Here is a 21,475-nt window from a genome sequence, read left to right as displayed (position 1 = left end):
TAGAGATATATCACGGGAGTACAACTTGCAGTTTGATTAGTGCTTTGTGTTTCTAAAAGAAACTTGACTGGCAGTTAAATGACGTTAGTATCGTATTTACTCGCATAATGAACGCACTCGCTTGATGAATGCACCCCTTACAACGGCTACCAATATTTGGACTTTTTTTTTTTTTTTTTCCTCGCGTAACGAACGCATTTCCAATTTTCAGCTCCGCGCGTCTTGAATTGCGTCCAACTTAGCTAGCCACCAAGCCCACTGAGCCAATTCTCTTTTGCCGCCAAGTGGCCAGGCCAAGTCAAGCCAAGCGAAGCCACTCTCGTAATGGCTGCAAGTGCGTAGTTGCGGAAGTGATCAAGCGTGAAATTGAGCGGCGCGCACATTTGACACAGCTTGAGTCGAGGAATTGCCCAGCCCCGGACATTCTTCGCCTATCGGATGCGTTGATGTCAACAAACGTGCCGTCATCTGTGGTCCGCTTTCGGACTGCAAAATCGTGAAAGTGGTTAGGCCTAAGAACGGACGGTTGCGTTACTCTCCATGCTGAGTGAGCTTCGTAAGGCGCTTTTCCTATGGCAAAAGGCACGCCGAAAGTGCCCTAAAAAGGTTTGCAACTCATAAAGCATGTTCTTAGAATGGATGCTTGGGCGAGTTGGATATTCATATTGTAGGAGAAGCGCTAAAGTAAACTCACTCACACTCACACCAGAAAAACAGCGCGACGTGAGTGACCATTTTTCTGGTGTGAGTGTGAGTGAGTTTACTTTAGCGCTTCTTCTACAATATGAATTATAAAGCAGGGTTACTGTGGCGCACCCCCGACCAGCCGTAGGTGCGCTTCCATCAGTGAAGATGTGCCACAGTACCTTGCCGTGTCATATTGGCACCTAATATGGCATTTGAACGAAGTGTGTAACCCCCCAAATATCTGTCAATTTTTCGGGAAAAAAAGTGTGTTCATTATGCGAGTAAATACGGTAATGTTAAATCTCATTGAAGGTGTGTTCAGGAGAAATTGTGAGTATGGAATTGTAACGGATAAGAAACAAGAGCAAAAGTGTGAAATACGAGGGGCAGTTCGAAAGTAATACCTCCAGGAGTTTTGCATATATATCTTAATGTGATTATGTTAACACGGATTATTGCTGCACTTTTTAGAAACATTTAGCCGTTTTTCTCCATTAATACCCTCATTGCTCCAAGTCTCCGTTTTAATGCAAAATTGCTTTCTTACTTTTGTTAACTCAGCCGCTGATTTGGGCCCGGTCTTTTGGTTGTGGCCAGCTAGGTAGTTCTCAGTATTTCTTTTACCTATGCAATTGGCCTTTCTAGCTAAATTCACATTTGAGAATTGTCCTATTTATTTATTCTTAAATCGGCTTTAAGTCTGCTATGCTCACGAAAGGGTGGACAAGGGGACAGTTATGTTTCAGTTTTTTTTAGTAATTATTCCCACATCAAAATCTGTTGCTAACTCAGATTTTGTGGCACAGTGTTGTCCGAGCTCCGACAGCCACTCTACGCAACTATGGGAGAAAAGGAGACGCCGAGACACCGAAAGAAAACTTGGAGGACGTTTAAGCTTCGCCTTTAAGAGTGGAACGCGATAGCTAAGCATATAAAGACCCGCCCATTCCCGACCCGTGCAAGTGTCTCTGCTTGACCTAGTCGGTAGCATGTCTGGCTCGTAACCGAAGGGTCGTGGGTTCGAATCGTGCCTAAAATTCTTCAACTTTTTCTTTAAGGCAAATGATTTACTTTATAGAGTGAAACCATTCGAGACAAGCGGCAACCTTTAATTCTTGTTGCATGTCATGTTTCAATCACTTCAATTCCACGCGTGACGTCACGTTTTATGTGAGCGTTGTGGGTTATTTGACATACCCGCGCAAAGTCATGTGGCTGTGACGTCGTGACCCTTTTGACCAATCAGAATTTTTTTGTTGTAACGCCGCCAACGCCGGCTTTTCTGCGACACTAGCTCCTTAAAGCTTTCGCTTTAAGATGGTTTGATAACCTATGTGTCCATTTAGAAGTGAAACACATACCATATTTGCACGAATATAATGCAACCACGAAGATAATGCAAAAGCAAGTTTTGAAGCCCTTAAAAATAAAAATAAATTATTACTATTTTAACGTCAACTTAAAGTTACCGCACTTGAGGGCATAGCAGGAGCGAAAAGGGACAAAAATCGGGAAACTATGGTGTACGATGTGACTGCACTCATCATCTCTGCTCAGCTCCTCCTCATGTTGCGTTTGCAATTTCGAAGATGTGCTTGTCTTAGTTTCTTTTTCTTCGGCATGAGCACCTTGTCCGCAAGCCATTCCTCATGACCCATGTTGCACTGTATCAAGTCGGTAGGTTTATGAAGTGCACGAACCATAAGCACCGACGCACAAATGCCAGTTACAATTGAAAACGAGCGTGTTGGTTAATAGATACAAAACTTGAAAGTATAAAAACAGAGAGGACGAGGACGGGAACAGGACATCTTTCATTTAGCAACAACATAGGTGCCATTCTATGTTGTTGCTAAATGAAAGATGTCCTGTTCCCGTCCTCGTCCTCTCTGTTTTTATACTTTCAAGTTTTGTACAAATGCCAGAACATTGTCGAGCAGAAACTGAAAAGTGTGCAGGCGACACAATGCCACGTGCCCAAAAGTCCAAAACTAAACCTCGGCGTCTTTTGCGTTCCTCATAAATTGGAATTTTTCGTACGACAGTGTGATCAAAAGATGGAAATACAACTGAAAATTTTAAATGTTTTCTCGCTGCCGCCAAGTAAAAAATTTTCATTCCCGTTGCGTAACAGGGTTGACTTTGGAGACTACCATATCTGGTTGAGTTCAGACATACATCATGCATACTCGAATGCCCTTGTGAACTCGCTTTAAAAAGAAACAAAGAAAGTTGCCAAAACTTTGTTACATTCTGAAATTCGAGCAGCCAAAAAGTTCTAACCCGTCAGTTTGAGTTTCTTGTCATTGTGTTTCATGCGTGGCTTTTATTTTTCCGTCGTCTTTAGAGCCGCCCACGAGGACACGGTGGACAAGTTGAATAAGAAGAATGCCCTTTTGAAAGAGTCCCTGATGCTGGAAAAAGCAGCCCGGTGAGTGTTGCCAGACTGAGGTTATTGTCACGGTTGTTCAGTGCTAAAGGCCACATCCCTGCTAAAGAGGTCGTGCAACGATATTGGGTCGGAATGTTCTTTTAAAGGAGCTTACTGGCACTAGTATGACCTATGCATGTTTACGCGTTTCTTTACGTTCCAAAAAGAGTTTTTGTCGCGGTATGTTTTAAGAGATAAAAAATTGTGTTGCACATGAAACATGTGGCGTCTGCGCTCTCGGCACAGCTCTTTGTCGGTTAGTTAAGCAACTGGCTTAAAGGGACACTGACGGGGTATTTATGCTTGCCAAGGTTTTCATTTGTACATGACATACTAGAGCCCAACTACCTAGAACACAATTTGTGGCTTGAAATTAATTTTCTCTCCACCTGAAAACCGCTGATTGAGAACCGGCCGATTTGAGTCGCGCTCACTCTCCTTCGCGGTCACGTGCCGTTCTTTGTGGTTTAGACACCACTAAGTAAAATCAAGGTTGTGGTTCATTGAAGGCACACACTCAATATTAAAAATATAAAAAAAAAAAATCATAATCATTATTTGTGGCTTCTAAAAAACTGCAAACACTATAATTAAAAAAAAAAAAAAAAAAGTTGCACAGAGAATTGGAGGCACTTTGCATTCTCTGCATAATCCTCAACATGGCGTCGTATCGCGGGAGTAGCAGGCTGAACGGCTGAACAAAGCGATGACGGTGGGCGTGGGACCTCTACTTCAGAACTGTTGTTCGCGATACCGGCGAATCTGTCTAGCTTCGAAAGAGAAATTGTTTACTGGTTAAAACAATCAGGATTTGTTCCGTACGACACGCCCGGCCACCAAGCTGATTCGCACGAAGGCGTTGCTGAGTCGTCGCCCCTTCGCCTGGCTGAAGACATCGCTCTTCTTACCAACACGAATTGGTAAAAGCTTGAAAAACGTGCAAACTTCAAGCACAAAGTGCTTGACTTCCACGTTTTTTGTGCAACGTGCGCGTTTTTCGTTTGCTTCGCACGACCCGAAAAAGGAACAAAAGAAAAAAAAAAAATGAAAGACGCTTACAACCTCCTGTAACGTCGAATAGACCTTATTCAGATTCGCGCGCCATCTGTCGGACGTGGCGCCAACCTTCCTTCTGACGCCATCTTTGAGGCGACTGGCAAAGTGCTGTGGCCGTTTGCGGCGCGGGTTAGCGGTTGTACCGCACTGGCCAAATTTCTCATCTACAGCTAAGAGACCGATAACCCGTTGAGGCGCATCTCCATCAAGGCTGTATAAACATAAAGAGCAAGCCAATTTTTTTTTTTTTTTCGGCGCGTGAAAGCGACGCGACCGCACGACTGCTCTGTTTTGCTCTCGTATTCAACGAGAAAATATAACGAAACCGATGTAAAGATTTGAATCCTATTGTTTTCTTTTCAAGTTAAAGGTATTATAGCCGACGTTTGAATAGCCGTAGCGCTTTCCTGCACTATTCATGCTCCTAACAAGAGTCACCCGCCCGTTAGTGTTGTGTGCTTTCACGAGGCTTTTAAACCGCTTTTAATATATGACACTTTCCACAATGGCATGAAGGGCTCATGATATTTGCATGTCACAGCAGCGAATATCTATTATTTCATGTGATCTTTTGGCAGCTCGATGTTGGCTAGCATTGTAGCTTCGCTCGCGTAGAGGAACGGCGAGGTACAGTCATTATCACTCAGATACACTGGTTCGAGATTGTTTTTTCTTTTTCTCGCTCAGGTAAGTCTTTTACATCCGATTGAAAGCTAATGCAAAGTGCAGAAGAGCTTGGCAACGTAAGAACTTCGTTTAACACATGAATGATAAAGACAACGATGCTAAAAAGCAAAGGTGAACGCCCGCTTACTTTACGCTGTATCATTATTATCACGCGACTCTCACATTTCGAGAAAAATTTTAGAGATGTAGACGAAAGCATAGAAGCGGGCTCTACTTGACTGCTAACCTGGACCTGTTGGCGAGTTCAACAGTCGCGCTTGCTCGCTTCCCAACAAATCGGGCCCGCGCTGCGGGAGAAGCTTTTTCATTTGGAGCCAATACTGCAATCAGCCACTTTTATGAGCACTGGTCATATTCTATTGCTAGTAAGCATGAAATTTAACTGTATGTAACCGCGCTACCAGGAGGAGCACATTAAAATGTCGCTGGCATTTATTAATCCACTTTCTGTCAAGGGCCAATGAGTATATATGCGCTAGTACTGAATTTATTTGATAAAATTATTATTATGATTATAAAAGAAAAATGTCCCAACTTTCCGTAAAATCGCTTTTTTTTCATACGTTATATTCCGCATACTTGCATTGCCACGACACGCCGTTCATTTCCTTTTACGCTTTTGTGCCTCGCGTACGCTTTGATGAGCATGCTAGTGTAGATCTTCAGCGTTTTTTTTTGTTTTTTACCTGCGATAAAAATACTACTATTGTAAATTCGTGATGTATCACACGCACTCCTTATAATGACGTTTTGAGCTACCATTCGATGATCTCCCCAAGAAACTAGATAAAACTTGCTGTAATATATTTATTTTAATGTATTTTTTTTTTGTGTGTGTGTGTGGAATCATATCTTCAATATTCCTAAGCTTAAGACAACGGGAACCAAAATTTAGTGTTCAACGCCGCAGTCATAGAATTCTGCAATTCGGGTCAGCACACGCTGGGTCAATGCGCACTGGGTGAAGAACTCCTCGCATTATTTAGACCAGCTGCCGCAAATGCCAAATAAAAACAAACTGTCACACAGTAGCTGACGGCTCTGCTAAATATGTCATAAATCGTCTTTGTGCGAACAGGCGTAATCGGTTAATCAGGCAACTTAACGCACAATCCTAAAACAAGTGCGTGAGTCGGCCTGCTCTGGTGCTGGAATGAAGCTCATTTTTATAAAAAGAGATTCTTAGTGAAACCGCTGAAAACAAACTTGAGCTTAGAATTCGCAAGTTATTCTCGAGCAACTAACACTATCAATATATAAAAAAGAGATAAAAGAAAAACGCAAGAACATGCACGAACGCAACGCGGGAAGAGGGGTTCGTACAGCGGCAGGCGGCGGGGAGGCGAAGCCTCAAAGATGGCACTGTACCTCTGATGGTACCCGTGGCCGCCGAGAGATGGCGCTAATAATGAATAAGGTCTATTAGGGCGCAGCTCTTTTGGGGAGGAGGAGGAAAAGGTATGAAGAGGAGAGTATGCCCTTTCTCCTCATCTGCGCCCTTCCCCCTCCTCTCCTGCTCCCCTCCCAAGTAGCAGGAAATATTCGCTAAATTTCCCTCTAAATTTAGTGGAAACATTCCCCGCTAAATTTAACATTTTGAGTGGGGAATGTTTTTCACTAAATTTAGTGGGAAATTTTTTTTGCTTAATTTAGCGGGGAAATTTTCTTGCTAAATTTAGTGGGGGAAATTTTCCACTAAATTTAGCAAGGAAATTTTTTCGCTAAATTTAGCGGGGAATTTTTCTGGCCAAAGTTAGCGGGGAATTTTTTTCCGCTAAATTTAGCAAGGAAATTTTTCTGCTAAATTTAGTGGGGAAATTTTTCGGCTAAATTTAGTGGGGAAATTTTCCCGCTAAATTTAGCGGGGGAATTTTTTCCGCTAAATTTAGCAGGGAACTTTTTCCGCTGAATTTAGCGGGGAACTTTACCGATAATGCAACGTGCGGGGACGTCACGAGTGAAATCACTTGTGACCCTCGTGACGTCACGTGTAACGTCGTTATGGGAAACATCCCATAATCAGGGGTGGAACGTCTGTGCCATTTGCGCCATTTTGCGCCAGACGCGTTTGTCTGTGCCATCCGGCGCCATGTTGCGGAAACTGCGCCACAGCCAATACCTCGCATCATTATGCACCAAATCGAAAAACGTGCGCCAAAAAAATTTTGTTTTGTCTTGGTTTTGGTTTCTATTGACTCGGTTGGCAACAGGGAGCGCGTTTAGCTTGGTTGGCCTTGCAATCCTTTATTCTCTTTATTCTCCCGGTGTATCCTGAGTCGGAAGCACGCGAAAAAACTCGGGGGTCGGATTTCAAGCACTACACCACCTGTGACTGTATTGTTATTCTTGAACCATGAGCGGTTAAGCAAGTCAGCCGAGGTGAGGTCCACTCTAAAAAATGCCAATCTGTGTGATCTACAAATTCAGCTCAGCAAATGATGAAGCGGAACATCTGTTTAGACCTCAAAATGAAGTCTGCGCTGTGGCATTACGCTATGCAAGCATGACGCTTTGCATTGTGTAATGCCATAGTGCAGACCTCATTTTTAGGTCTAAACGGATGTTCCGCCTCATCATACGCTCAGCTGATTTCGTAGGTCGCAGGGATTGGCTCTTTGAGTGTTTTGCGGGTAAGTAAACGCGCAGGTATCTTTTAGAGTGTCGAGTCATTAAGCGTCAGATTGCTTGAGTCTCTGCGGCCTGGGATCCGGACATCAACCAGTTGAAAACAAATGAGCAAAAGATTCCTTTTTGTACTTCATCGTAAGAAGTTGGAACCGTATTTTCGCAAGATAAATCGTGATTTGATGAAACTGCAAAGTGGTCCGGTCCGAAACCTTGCCGGCCAGCAGCTCTCATGCGAGCGGTAGATCTGCTCGGCGGACTTTAACCTTGCTCCTGCTTATCGCTTCGAATATGATAACTCCGTTAATATAGTCTGCTGCTTCGATATTGACTTGCACAGTGGGATAAACTCAAAATTTGTTGCCCTGTTCCTCCGCGTAACTGCACGTCAGTTGCTTACGCACGCCACGTGGTTTGCACATACCATGTCGAGTTCAGAAACATGGTACTTGCTTTTTGGTTTTCATTAAGGCTCACAAAGTTTCAAGTTTTTGTACCTGTTACACTGTTGTCCCATCTACCTAGGTCCCTAACCACTCTTGCTCATCTGTTCTGCTAAACACAATTGAAATTGCTCCCGTGCGTCTTTAAGGCACAAGCTGAAGTGCAATAAAAACTGATCTGAGCTGCTCCCCACCTGCTCCAAAACAGCTGTTTCAGCTGCTCCCGTGGCTGCTCCCTAGTACATTTCATGAGTTCCACCCCTGCATAATGCAACCTGTGGTTACGCCGACGCTGACGGCGACGTGGTGTGTGAAAAATGTTGGTCCCTCGATTTCCGCTCGATGAAGTCGTAAAAGTGTAACGCCATCGGCAGTCGCGATCCCAACGGTGTCACGGCAGCAGTGGTGCTTGTGGCAGACGCCCATTCCGCTGCGAGTCGCTCTCCAGCTTGACGGTCTACAGAGGTCTTGGCAGTCGGGAGTTGGGATGCCACAACAACTGCTTCTTCTCCCTGAGCTTCTACAGTCAACTGCCAGGATGGCGATGTCCGACAGAGCGTATTTCGTTCTCTCGCAACGCAATAGACCGATCTCCCCAGCTAGTTTAAATATGCTGCCGCAATGCATCGAGGGAACTTTGTCTTTTTGCACGTGCCACTACCTCCTTGGAGCTCTGCACGTGCCAAGCTGCAGCTCTGCCGCCTGCCTCCCGTGAACTAAAGTTATGTCGGCTTCACACATGCGCCGAACGCTCAGCGAGATTGATCTATTTGTTGTCTCTCGGGGACCACTTTGGATGCACGGGCGGGATGGGATGCTGAACGCACCGGTCTGAGACGCGTTGAAGGCACCGTGCTCGCACGTCGCTCCACGTGGATGCGAGTCGATTGTGTGGAGTGGCAACACGCAGGAGGCGCCAGGAGGAGGAGCTGGAGGAGCACCGGGCCGGGGACGGGGAGGCATCGGCGACCCTGGAGTCCCTCCGGCGGGCGCTGTCGGAGCGGGAGGCTCTCCTGGAGCAGATGGGGGCCCAGGTCCTGTCCCTGCGCAGGGAGCTGGGGGACCAGGAGGCCTCGGCCAGGGCATTGCGGCGCAGGGAGGAGGGCCTGCAAGGGGAGAACCTGGCCATCAAGGAGGAGGTTGGCACGCTTCCCCGCCCATTTATCCAGTCGACCCCTCGTTGACCCATAACGACGCTCTTTTTACTCCGATGCCACCCCATTGTGAGCTTAGGGGTGAACGGAATATGGCCTGCCATAGTACAGTCGAAGAATGAAATCGGCGACGCAGTAATATTGCTTTAAAACCTTCTATTTTTTTTTTTGTTTGTAAGTCAACGTGAACGATGCTTTCTTTCCTATGTTATGAATTTTCTCTCTTCGGTAATGGAGTTATTTAATGCTCGTAATTTAACGTCATGTGCAGAATGTATTTTTTGTCAAATCATAGTGTACCTTTAACACTCGCCTTTCATATTGCCCTTTGGGCACTGAAGGACAAACGGAACGAATAAACAAATAGATAAACCGTGCGACAAGGAACCTGAAAATGCTCCTGGGTAAGCCGGCGCATTCTTGGGGGTTCCTCGAGCACCCAAATCTTCTTGAGTACCCCTAGCCACAAGGCTATTGTTTTTTGCGGTTTAGGCACTATTTTAAGAATATATCTGAATCGTGCATCGATGCGGAATCGGCAGCCTCTATAGTATTCACAGTATTGTTAGCAAGGTTCGTAGGTCTCTACGCTGCCTTACAGAAAGCGTGCCTAGGCTTCCTTGGCTGACACACGAGGCAGGTGTGTGTTTCTTGCAAGTAAAGAGAACCTGCGTATAGCTATATTCAGGTTTCTATTTGTAACTTTTGATCGAGTTGAGCTTTTTCGTCTGCATTTTGGGCTGGGCCAGCGCACCGCCTAGCCACGCTCGTGGGTAAATGAGAGTGCCCTAGCATGCAATAAGTACCTTTTCTCTAGCCACCGACGAGCCGAGAATGGCAGGAAGGTGCTTCGGTCGTCCCACTTCCGGCGCAATCTTCCCACCTCACACGCCCGCCGCAGCCAAAGCACGGCCGAACGCGCGGAGGCCGGACGTCCGACCTATTTGGGCGACGCTGCGCATTCATTTATTTAATTCGTTTTGACGACGCCACAGTTCTCGATTGAGAGCAATACGGGAGTGGTGCGTCGATTGGCATGACGTGGACGAAACTCTTGTCCGACGTCGCTTGGTCGGCCTTTGGATGGCCCTTTCCCGGTGCGCAGGCATCGCGGCACATCACGACAATAGCGTCCCTCAAGTCGAGCAACCTGACGCTGAGCCAGGAGCTGGAGGAGTGCCGGGCGAGGCACGCGGACACCCTGGACTACGTCGAGCAGCTCGAGAGCGAACTGGATGGCCAGAAGGTGACGCGTCATCCCGACCGGGCACGGGGAGGGGGGGCACCGAAGTCGCCGCTCCGCATTGCGTCTCCTATTCTATCTAAAAGGCCCATTCATGCGTTGCACTCACTTATGACTAGGGTTTTGTGCTTTCAGTAAATGTCGATAAATACCGATAAATCGCACAGTTATAGATACGCAGTTGTTTTATAACAATAGCCCCGATAATACCCGATTACTTGCTTGGCACCGAAAGTAAATGCCGAAAAAAGCAGATTCCGAAAAGAGTAATACAGTGTAGACCGCATATAACGTATGTCTCGGGAGTCGCGAAAATCCGCACTATAAGCGGTACCGCACTATAACCAAAACATCAATTTTTCAGGCCAAAATACATGCCATGAGACAACTTACCTTTGTAAAAGAATTTATTTTATGTTAGATGAAAAATAAAGCTTAGTTTGAGGAAAGTCTTTATTTCACCAGACTAGTACAGTTCAGTCTCAAGTGTGTCACACATTTTGAAAGAAATGAGCGGCTTTTGCCTGGCGCAGCCTTTTAACGGCGTCGCGGGTTGCGGACGGACGTCGCGAGCGTTCAGGATTGCTAATTCTAATCACTTTTCTCCGGAAATGAAAATGCGTAAAAATTCGCATCCTTCATACGGTACGCGCCAGTAATACCTTGAACTTGATCACACGCAAAATAAGAAATCCGGGCGATGTTCAAGGACACAAATGCTTAGAAATCACCACTGTAGTCGAAGTAAACAAACACGACGGCCCGGGCGTTTCTGCCGTCTTGAGAGCGCCGCCACGACATCGCCGCACAAGTAGGTGGATCTTCCCTTCTAGTACGTGCTGGGTTATCATAGCGACACAAAACGAAAATTCACAGTCAAGGATAGCGCTTTTACGCAGAACGATGAGATGCACGCCGTCTACGACGACGATCACAACCGACGCCATGTTTGCAGAATAGAAGCGATAGAAGCAGCCGGCCCGCGACCGGAGGAGAAGCGTTGTAATAGAGGTTGGGGGGGGGGAAAGGAGAGAGCCAATAGTGTGTACGCACTGGGCGCTTGCATGCAACGCGCGCGAACACTTCTCCTCGACCTGCGATTGGTCTGTCGTTGCGGTTGTTTGTTTCTTTGTTTCCGACGCAGCGGAGGGGAGGGACGCACGCACGTGAACGACTCGTGCGTGCGTCCCTCCGTCGCTATGGCAACTGAAGCCTCTCTCTCCGCTTCTCCCCGCGTTTTCGAGCAACCTCCTTGCCCCGCGAGTGCAGCTTGTGGCTCGCGCTGTCAGCGCCGTTTTCTAGTGTCGCACAGGGAAGCGAGCTCGCTGCTCCGGTCGTCGGCGGGCTGTGCTAAAAACCGCACTATAACCGGTATTTCCCTTCGTGCACCTGCATTTTAAGCAGTATGTAATTACATGGAGTTCTATGGGAGGTGAACCGGTGGTTTAAAAAAACCGCGTTATACCCGGTCCTGCACTACGTATAAGCGGTTACATTGTAAGTGGTCTATACTGTAAACCCCCCAAAAAACATGCCTGACTTTGAGGAAAAATCTATCCCGACAACACGGAATCCTACTTAGGACCGAGTCTTGCGATCTCTTTCGATGAGAGAACACTAAAGGACTTGTATTACGGAGAGTTTCCGACTGCTCAATCGAGGCCTTTGCAATACAAGCTGCGAGGAGCTGACCAAAGCGTCGACCATCTGCAGTTGTGTCCGCCTTTCCGCCTACTTTCCTCCTCGCCGTGTGAAAACGTCGGGCATGCGACGTTTTCTTGTGACCAATCTCCGCGGGAGGTGTCCACCATTAAATTATAATATAATAATTTTTATTTTTGCATCCGTATGGGTTACAGACGCCGGAGCCACGGACAAAAAGTCAACAAATTGCCAATGCTCCCCTCCCCAGGGTTTGAGAGCAACCCTCTTTTTAGTCTAGGCTCTCTGGAAAGTGCGCCCGCATGCTGGCGGCGTCTGTTAAGTGCCGTTCACACTCTTGCGATTGAGTACGACTGAGAGAGACGAGACCGGTTTTTAAGCCTCTTGCGACTTCTTAGGACCATGCTCCGTTGCAGCGCGGAGCTGGTCCTAAGAGATCGCAAGAGGCTTAAAAACCGGTCTCGTCTATCTCAGTCGTACTCGGTTGCAAGAGTGTGAGCGGGCCTTTAGCCGACCCTGGAACTGTATTGCTCTAGAGTGACGGTTTTGCGGTATTTGCGAGATGAAATATGTACGCACTATATGTGAGATCTGATCGTTGCAAGGGTCAGCAACCAGCGGCCCTTGGGCTGCATCCGTCCCGCGAGGCAGTATTTTACGGTCCCCGGCACGTCACTAAAAATGACCCCCCCCACCACACTCCAGGGCAAGTTATATGTAGGGCTCCATGTTTTCGGAGTTTATTTTTCGGGAAATTCGGAGCGTGTTTTTCAGAGTTTATTTTTGAGTGAAAATTCGGTGTTTATCGGAGTTTATTTTTCGTAAATCCCCAATTCTCCGAAATTCGGAGATTAATTTCGCGGTGTTTCCTATTAAAAAATAATAAATAATAACCAGATGCAAACATATGCCAGATAATAAAAAAACGCGCTTGTATCAATTAACATTTCTTCAGTTGAATTTGGCGTTGGTGTCATTGGCAATACTAATTTGTCCCATGACAAAAGTGGCACACAAATGTGGCTTCGATAAACGTCGATACCTTAAAATCAATAAACTGCCGGAGGTAGTCGCAAGGAAGCTCGTAGTCATCCCATCAATCTATCCCGCGGCCGCTCGAGGTGGAGTGGTTAAGGATGTAATAGAAAAGTCTCAACTGCCCCTCTTCCCTATTTTATAGAATCTCTATGGTCCATAGCTTTCACTGTTACCTCCATAAACATACCCTCTCCTTTCTCTAAATCCCATGGCCCAAACTGGAAACCAAAAGAGTGGCTTTTGTTGTGACACGAATGGTACGATGACCTGTTTCCCTGAACTAACCTTGACGAGACAAGCCGTAAGACCCCCTTTTGACAACGGTCCGAGGCTTGAAAGATAATTATGGTGTCATTTTCCCAGGACCATTAATCCTGTGCTGCCCAAATTGCTAAAAACAAAAAACAAACTTTTTTTGTTATTTGGTGGGGGGGGGCATGGGGCTGGCATTGGCACAACAATTCGGAGTTTATCAGATAAATCCGGATTGACAGAAATTTTACCGGCGGGTGTTTTTCAGAGTTTTTCGGATTTATCTGAAGACACGGAGCCTTAGTTATATGTTGTGTTGCGAACTTCGGTATAATCAAACACATTAACTCGTATGAGATCAATATGTTTGCCAGATAGAGTTCGCTCCTCAGGTGCAAGTGGCCTTCTAGACCACGTTTCAGCGAGCTCCCAAAAGGTGAATTTCAAAATGTTCCAACTTCATCACGCAAGCTCCTTTGTTTCAACAAGCTTTAGCCTGCTTTACCTTCACTTAGGCGCAGCTTTAAAGGGGACAGGCGTTTGTGTATTCCCAAATTGACCCCGAAAGCAAGCGCCGGTTCGAGGCTGCCAGAGTTTGATTTTTGTTTGAATATCTTGATGCGCGTGTTGGTGTACTTACGAATAATGAAAACACAGCGAGGACGCAGGCGAGCTGGAGTAAGCTTACCGTTTTGTTAAAACAACTGAGACTGGGTGTGAAAAAACCTTGAAACCACCAAAAGTAGAAGAGACAGGGAAGGGAAAAGAAGTTTTCATAAAAAAGAGAAAAGGATTTTCTTTTTTTTTTTCCTTGTGTTGATTGGTGATGACCTTGATTTTAAAGTGGTTATAAGAGGTTTACCGAATAAACTTTTTAGCTGAGTTCGATATGTCGTCGGACTTCTTTTCCTGTCTCTTCTACTTTTGGTTGTTTCAAGGTTTTTCACACCCAGCCTCAGGTGTTTTAACATTATCGTAAACTTACGAAGAAAACATAAGCAAAATACAAAGAGGGGGCAACGTGCATGTCCGTACACATCTGTCGTCGTCCCCTCTTGGTCTTTTGTTTTCATTTTCTTGGAAATTTACGTAGTCTTCAGCGTGGCCGTTTATTTTGTTTCGTAGAGCTTTGCCGAGACCGAGATGCTGAAGCTGAACCAGACCCTCGCCCAGCAGACGAAGCTGATCGACTTCCTCCAGACCAAGGTGGCCGAGCTGGACAAGAAGAAAAAGGTCGGCTTTGCTTCTGCAGGGCCTACGGCTCGGAAACTTGCGCTTCTAGGCTTCCTGGTGCTTGGTGTTTTTGCCTCTGGACATGATTCGACGTGCACCAGAATTTCCCTCTAGTAGAGAGTGATGTAGCAAAGAGACAGATATGGTGGAAAGCAGTTGAGCTATGCCTGTAATGCTGGGGTAGGCGTTTGAGGTATTGTGACATAGACAAGTGGCAGTCCATCTCGTTAGAGCTTCAACGAGGATTATCTGAAGTGGCCCATGCCGTCTGGGTGCGGAGGATCGTAATGATGGAGGAGGAAAAATGAGAATCGTGCAACGCATTGTAAAGAAACTGACTTTACTATATGGAGGGTGCAATGTAAAAAATTAACTTTAATTTTCCTAGCAGAAAACTATGTCTATTGGTTGCATAAAAGTGTTTTAAAAGATTATTGGGGACATGTGACCAAAGGGCGTAAAAGTGGAGGTGTTGCAGTGTCAATATGATTGTCATACTTGGGAAAAGTACTTTTGAGGTGTAGTAATTTCATTGCAATTACCTAGTTCCAAAAGTAGTTTTTTGCAACTAAAATTACCACTGCTGCGCAAAAATAAGGCAACACTTTCTTGCTTTGGTTTTAAAATCAATGCAGTGCACGAAATAATTAAAATCACTGCCGCACAAGTGTACTGTAATTACCGACGCAAAAAGTAATTACCGTAAAATCCTGAGAGTTGTCCCCCCCCCCCCTCTAAAAAGTAGCCCACCCCTATTGTTGGCTTGATTTGCTATTTTCTTTTAAACACCCAAAGATAGCCCACTATACTTGTGATCGCAGTGTCGGGACCAATGATGACCTCGGCGTGAATGCGTCTAGTTGGCTATGGCAAGATATAAGCGAACATTGCTGATGGATAAGTACAGTCATCTTGGCTTTATTGCCACGCCGTGATAACAAGTTTGCCAGAGACACATGATCTTAAAATAGCGTTTTTAAGACTTTTTTCGATTGCACACCGAAAGTTAGCCCACTCTTTATTTTCATCCCATTTTCTCTCGATTTTAGGTGGGCTATCTCAGGATATTACGGTACTGCATCCCAGTGGGTTCAACTATTTCTGAGTAATTAATTAAAATTACAGCTCTCGCTAAAAGTGATTAAGCTACAGTAAATTAATTACTAGAATTGAAGTACTATACTATGATTACAATATTTATTTAGTTTCTCCTTGAGCCTTTGCGATAGCACATTCTTGTTTAAGTGGCATTATATATAGAGACTGTGGCACCCTTGTTCCTATTAACACCGGTACTCTCCGTAAATGAATGTGGACGCCAAACAATGGGTCAGATTTTTTGTGTTTTTCTTTCTTCGTCGTTTGCATAAAAGTTGTTTGGCGTACGTGCCAATGCCGCCCATTGAGAGCCTTATTCGCGTTGTAAGAATTCTCTTCCCATTGCTGCCGTCTGTCCGGGCAGAAGTTCTTTGGGGGCGGCCGGAGCGGCAAGGAGGGGACGCTGGCCCGCACGGACGCAGAGGGGGCCCTGGAGCGGGAGCGGTCCAAGTGCCGCCGCCTCCAGGACCAGCTGGACAGCGCCAGAGCAGAGGCCATGCTTCTGCGCCAACAGCGTGAGTTCTGCCTGGCTGCGTTGCTCCGGTCTTGAGGAGAAACAACGACATCATTTTCCCAAGCTTTTTAGATATCTTATACAGTCGGGAAACCGGTTATAATGTAGTGGTTGGGATTTTGAAATATGTTTGCTATAGCCGTATTTTGCTATAAGTGGGATTTGCCAAAAAGTCGCGATTCTTTGCATTTATTTTTCGCCATGGACACGCAGCATATAGCATAGGCTTTCGTTATACAGTAATTCCTCGTTATAATGAAATCGCTTTTTACGAATTATCACATTTTTCTAAGTTTGCCGCGGTCCCGATCCCAATGCATGCATTTTGGACCGGATTATTCGAAGTGTATTGACGGCCAGACATGCTTGATGCAAAGAAAGTACAGTACGTAAGCCAGTGCAACCCTTCCAAGATGTGAGCAAAAAGCCATTAGCTGCGAAAGGTATATCGTCGTTCGCCGCTATAAATGCGCGAGGAGCGCAGAGCAAGTGCCTTGCATGCACCCACCTCCTTGGAGCCCCGACGTACCTGCCCCTTGATTCCGACTTGTCAAGTCAAGGGAGCTAAGAAGGCGGGAGATTGCCACTTCGGGAGCTCTTTACGCGCAGAGGAATGTGGCAGCATCACCGTGTTGAGCGACAGTTCCGACACTTCACACAATGCCCGTGGTGCAAGTGGCGGAATCAAGTCGAGGAAGCGCATCCCCTGCCGGCGCCCGCCTCTTTGGAAGCACCGTCCTAAGTGATCTATAAAAAAAAAAAAAAATGACCGCATTTCCACGTGATGAATGATGTTGATTGGGGCAAAGCTCTGGTGGTGCTGATGATACTGATTTCATTGTTCAGAGGTAGTGCTGATGGTGCTGATATTTTTTTTGTTGCTCATAGGTAGTGCTGAGTTTCGGGTTGCGTTTCGACTTCCTTATTACTGCTTTATGGTCGGTGAAATCCAGAGCCAGTGGTTCTTCTAGTGGATCAGTTTGGATCCTCTAGAAGCCGTGGGAATGCACCTCCACCGCTTAAGTAAATGGTCCATGTCAGAAAGAGAATGTGTGGTATCGATCGTGGTTATATACGCAGTTGAGCATGTGACCGCAGCGCGCTCTCGTCTATAAACGTTGAGCCAATGCATGCAAATTTTAACGCGATTATATACGCATTTGACCGCAGCGCCCTCTCCTGTATAGACTTTGAGAGGCTACATGCAACGTTTCATCCATGACGTCCCCAGCTCTTGAGTAACTACCACATCTCAGAGCCCCCTACTCGTCCCGCAGTCGTGGCCGAGTGGGTAAGGCGATGCACTAGAAATCCATTGGGGTCTCCCCGCACAGGTTCGAATCCTGTCGACTTCGCAAACATTTTTTCTTTTTTTAAGAAGACAGATGGGATGGCAATCGATGTGAGCACGGACGCCGGACGGACAAGGCTAGACCCTAAGGAGGTTCGCCCCTAATAAAAAATAAAAACTCCGTCTCACTAAAACCGTTTAGTACAGCCAAAGCTACAGGGGAGAGAGCGTATGAGGGCTACTCTTTTACTCTCTTCTGTAGCTTTGGCTGTACTGTGGTTGACTTGGTCGTCGCGACGCAAGCGACGCACATGTTGCCAGCTTGAGTCGACGCTGCATTTACGGATCACGTGCGTTACGAGGCAGCATCTTTGATATCGTGTTCTGCGTTGTGAAGGCAGCATAGCCAGTCTACTGCGTGCACAGTATAGCAGCGTGCAACCTGCTTCACTGCTGATGGCGCCGCCAAAGCCTGCGCGGAAGTGTTTGACCCTGGAACAGGATGTCAAGCTGATCCGAGAACTGGAGAAAGGCGGTCGACCGAAGAAGTTGGGAATTGCAAAGGAATTCAGCATCCCGGCATCGGCGCTGTCGACGGCTTTTCTTGCGCGGGCGTGCTTGATGAGTCAGTGGATGACACCGAGATCTGCGACACGAGATCGTCAGTGCAACTACCCGAAGACGACTTCGACTCGTTTGCACTTGAGGATGTGGACATCTCGGTTGTCGCTCCCGTCATGGGTGCCGAGATCATGGACCTCATGTGTGGCCAGGACAAAGACGAAGAGCCGTCGGATGAGGAACCCTGAGAGGTACCCACGCGAAACATGCTTTGCCTTCTTCGCAACAAGGTGGAGTGCAACGGCGGCAATGACAGTCTTATGCGGTGCTTGAGGCAGTTGGAAGAGGCTTTTTTAATGCCTGGCAAAAACGCCCGGCAAACTGATCTCCTGTCTTTTTTCATGTCTCTGTAAGCCTGGATAATCAGCAAGGTTTGTTTCATTGAATATATATTTGTAAAAGCCTTCCACACTGTTCTTGTGCACTTTCTAGGTTACTGTTACACTTTTTATGGCTCTCACGTTTTTATAGAATTACCGCTTTTATAGAACCTTGCCGTCCCGTTGACTTCGTTATAGTGAGGGATTACTGTAGGTGCTGCTCTTTTTTTTTTCATATTTTAAGTACAAAGGAGCCACAATAAAACTGTTTCACCTCATTACAATAAAAGTCACGAGTGTGCGTTGTGACACACGTTGTAGATAACATGCCTGAAAGTGCACTTCTTTTTCTGAGCACTTACGTGCTGCGAAAGAGCCTACGTAAAACGAGGAGCCTCGGTTGTGCACGATATGTGCGCACTACCTTAGCACGACTGGACAGCATGTCGTGAATACAGTTCAATATATGCTTTCAACAATCTGCAAAAAAAAAAATAAAAAGTTTGATTGGAGGAAGTTCCAGGCGATAATAGATTAATCGGGAAGCAACTTTGCACAAGTTCTTTCTGCGTGTATGTCTGCCAGGGGCTGTAAGCCCATCTGGCAGTCTAGGCAAGTGTTGGACACGGGCCGATCACTGCAAATCCGTTTTCGTGTATGTTAATTCTTTAGAAAGTTAAACGTGAATCCCCATTCTCAGGCGCGTTTAAAAAATCATATTCTTTGCCCTCTCGGACAAAGCTGTAACCCAACCGAAAAGCGTGTAGAATCTCGAAACCCTGAACACGCTCCAGTGACTCGCTAGCTCTGCAAAGTATATGTTTGAAAAGCACCCAGAATATTAAAAGGGCTGCATCTCCACGTGGTGAATGATGTTGATTGGGGCAAAGCTCTGGTGGTGCTGATGATACTGATTTTATTGTTCAGAGGTAGTGCTGATGGTGCTGATTTTTTTTTTATTGCTCATAGGTAGTGCTGAGTTTCAGGTTGTGTTTCGGGTCCCGATCCCAATGCATGCATTTTGGACCGGATTATTCGAAGTGTATCGACGGCCAGACATGCTTGATGCAAAGGACGATTTACCGAAAGTACAGTATGTAAGCCAGCGCAACCCTTCCAAGATGTGAGCAAAAAGCCATTAGCTGCGAAAGGTATATCGTCGTTCGCCGCTATAAATGCGCGAGGAGCGCAGAGCAAGTGCCTTGCATGCGCCCACCTCCTTGGAGCCCCGACGCACCTGCCCCTTGATTCCGACTTGTCAAGTCAAGGGAGCTAAGAAGGCGGGAGATCGCCACTTCGGGAGCTCTTTGCGCGCAGAGGAATGCGGCAGCATCACCGTGTTGAGTGACAGTTCCGACACTTCACACGGTGCCCGTGGTGCAAGTGGCGGAATCAAGTCGAGGAAGCGCATCCCCTGCCGGCGCACGGCTCTTTGTCCTAAGTGATCTATAAAAAAAAATGACCGCATCTCCACCTGGTGAATGATGTTGATTGGGACAAAGCTCTGGTGGTGCTGATGATACTGATTTCATTGTTCAGAGGTAGTGCTGATGGTGCTGATTTTTTTTTTTTATTGCTCATAGGTAGTGCTGAGTTTCGGGTTGCGTTTTGACTTCAGTATTACTGCTTTATGGGCGGTGAAATGCAGAGCCAGTGGTTCTTCTAGCGGATCAGCTTGGATCCGCTAGAAGCCGTGGGAACGCATCTCCACCGCTTAAGTCAACGTTCCATGTCAGAAAGAGAATGTGTGGTATAGATCGTGGTTATGTGCGCAGTTGATCATTTGACTGCAGCACCCTCTCATCTATAAACGTTGAGCCAATGCATGCAAAGTTTAACGCGACTATATACGCATTTGACCGCAGCGCCCTCTCCTGTATAGACGTTGAGCGGCTACATGCAACGTTGGAGTGTAGCGTAGTGGTTAAGACGTCTGTCTCGTAAGCAAGCGGTCCTGAGTTCGAACCCCCGTACAGACGTATGTTTCTTTCTTAAAGAGTGGGCTGATCCCGGAGGCAGTGCAATCGATGTGAGCGCGGACGCCGGACAGATGGACAAGGCACATTTTAGGGGCGAAGCTCCCTAAGGAGCTTCGCCCCTAAAATCTGCTAGACGCTTGCAAAAGGTACTGCGGGAGTCTCTCGCTGACTCTGTGGGGCATGTGATTGAAGTGCACGCTGTCTTGGCAATGAGCATTTTCGTTCAACAGAGCAAGCCTTTATTGCAGACAAAAGTAGCTTTCGATGTTCGACCGTGCACGGCGTGTTGAAGCTGTCTTTACAGTTTGCGCTTCAATCACTTCAATTGCATCCAACCGTCCAGAAACGCGAGCAGACGACGCATCGCTTCGTCTGTTGCGAGGGCGGCTTTCCCGTAGTTTTTTTAACTTTCGCTGCTTCTCGCTCGGTCAGTGCAAGCGAGAAAGTTAAAAATATTAAGAGAGGTCAATTAATTATATGTAACACTGTTGTGCGGAAAAATTAAGGAATTTCCAAGTTGAAGAAAAAGACAACAGAGGAGAATGTCGCAAAACATTGAGACCTTCTCCTTTGTTGTCTTTGTCTTAGACTTGGAAGTTTCTTCATTTTTCCGTACCATCTGAGGTGTTACATTACAATTAATTATCAAGTCACCTGCCCACTCCCTGTTTTTTCGTTAAGGGGAGGGCACTCCTTTACGAGAGGATTGCTTGCGGAAGCTACGGGGCTGACGTCATGCTCTCTCCTAGTAGTACATTTAACCCCCTTGGGTGCAACAAGCCAGTGCAAGCGGTGCAAAATTCAAAAGGTGGAGGGACTTCTGAATTTGGCGCCGTTTCTGAAAATAACTATTCTGTGGCCACTTGATTTTATCTAATATCTGCCGCCATTTCGGAAAATGAGTGATGCACCCCCGATTACCCCTGGCGCAGTGCATACCAGTTACAAAATCACCGTATGGGAGAATGAAAGGGCGTCGTGAAAGATTGCGTTAAAAAGTACTTCTACTTAACTCTGAAATTATATTATATTTATAGTACTTTACTTTAGGCATTACACCCAGCGTACTTAATACTTTACTTCAAGTGCATCACCTCTGATTTACTTTGTATTTTAGTTAGCATACTTTTTAGATGTGCTT

General features: G+C 46.3%; 2 protein-coding genes across 2 annotated transcripts in view; both read left to right on the top strand.

Moving 5' to 3' along the window:
* Positions 1-3,122, top strand: part of LOC115332754 (citron Rho-interacting kinase) — a 66,184-nt gene extending 63,062 nt beyond the window's left edge. The window contains exon 24 of the mRNA XM_040216943.1: positions 3,035-3,122. Coding sequence (XP_040072877.1) covers positions 3,035-3,122 — 88 coding nt within the window. The remainder of the gene's footprint in view (positions 1-3,034) is intronic.
* A 5,722-nt stretch (positions 3,123-8,844) lies between these two features.
* Positions 8,845-21,475, top strand: part of LOC120844923 (citron Rho-interacting kinase-like) — a 48,753-nt gene continuing 36,122 nt past the window's right edge. Inside the window, exons 1-4 of the mRNA XM_040216942.2 lie at positions 8,845-9,068; positions 10,189-10,329; positions 14,404-14,511; positions 15,974-16,124. Coding sequence (XP_040072876.2) covers positions 8,952-9,068; positions 10,189-10,329; positions 14,404-14,511; positions 15,974-16,124 — 517 coding nt within the window. The 5' untranslated portion in view covers positions 8,845-8,951. The remainder of the gene's footprint in view (positions 9,069-10,188; positions 10,330-14,403; positions 14,512-15,973; positions 16,125-21,475) is intronic.

Source organism: Ixodes scapularis, unplaced genomic scaffold, assembly GCF_016920785.2.
Source record: "Ixodes scapularis isolate PalLabHiFi unplaced genomic scaffold, ASM1692078v2 PGA_scaffold1__304_contigs__length_218370807, whole genome shotgun sequence".
Taxonomy (NCBI): domain Eukaryota; kingdom Metazoa; phylum Arthropoda; class Arachnida; order Ixodida; family Ixodidae; genus Ixodes; species Ixodes scapularis.
This window is presented reverse-complemented; position numbering and strand designations above follow the sequence as displayed.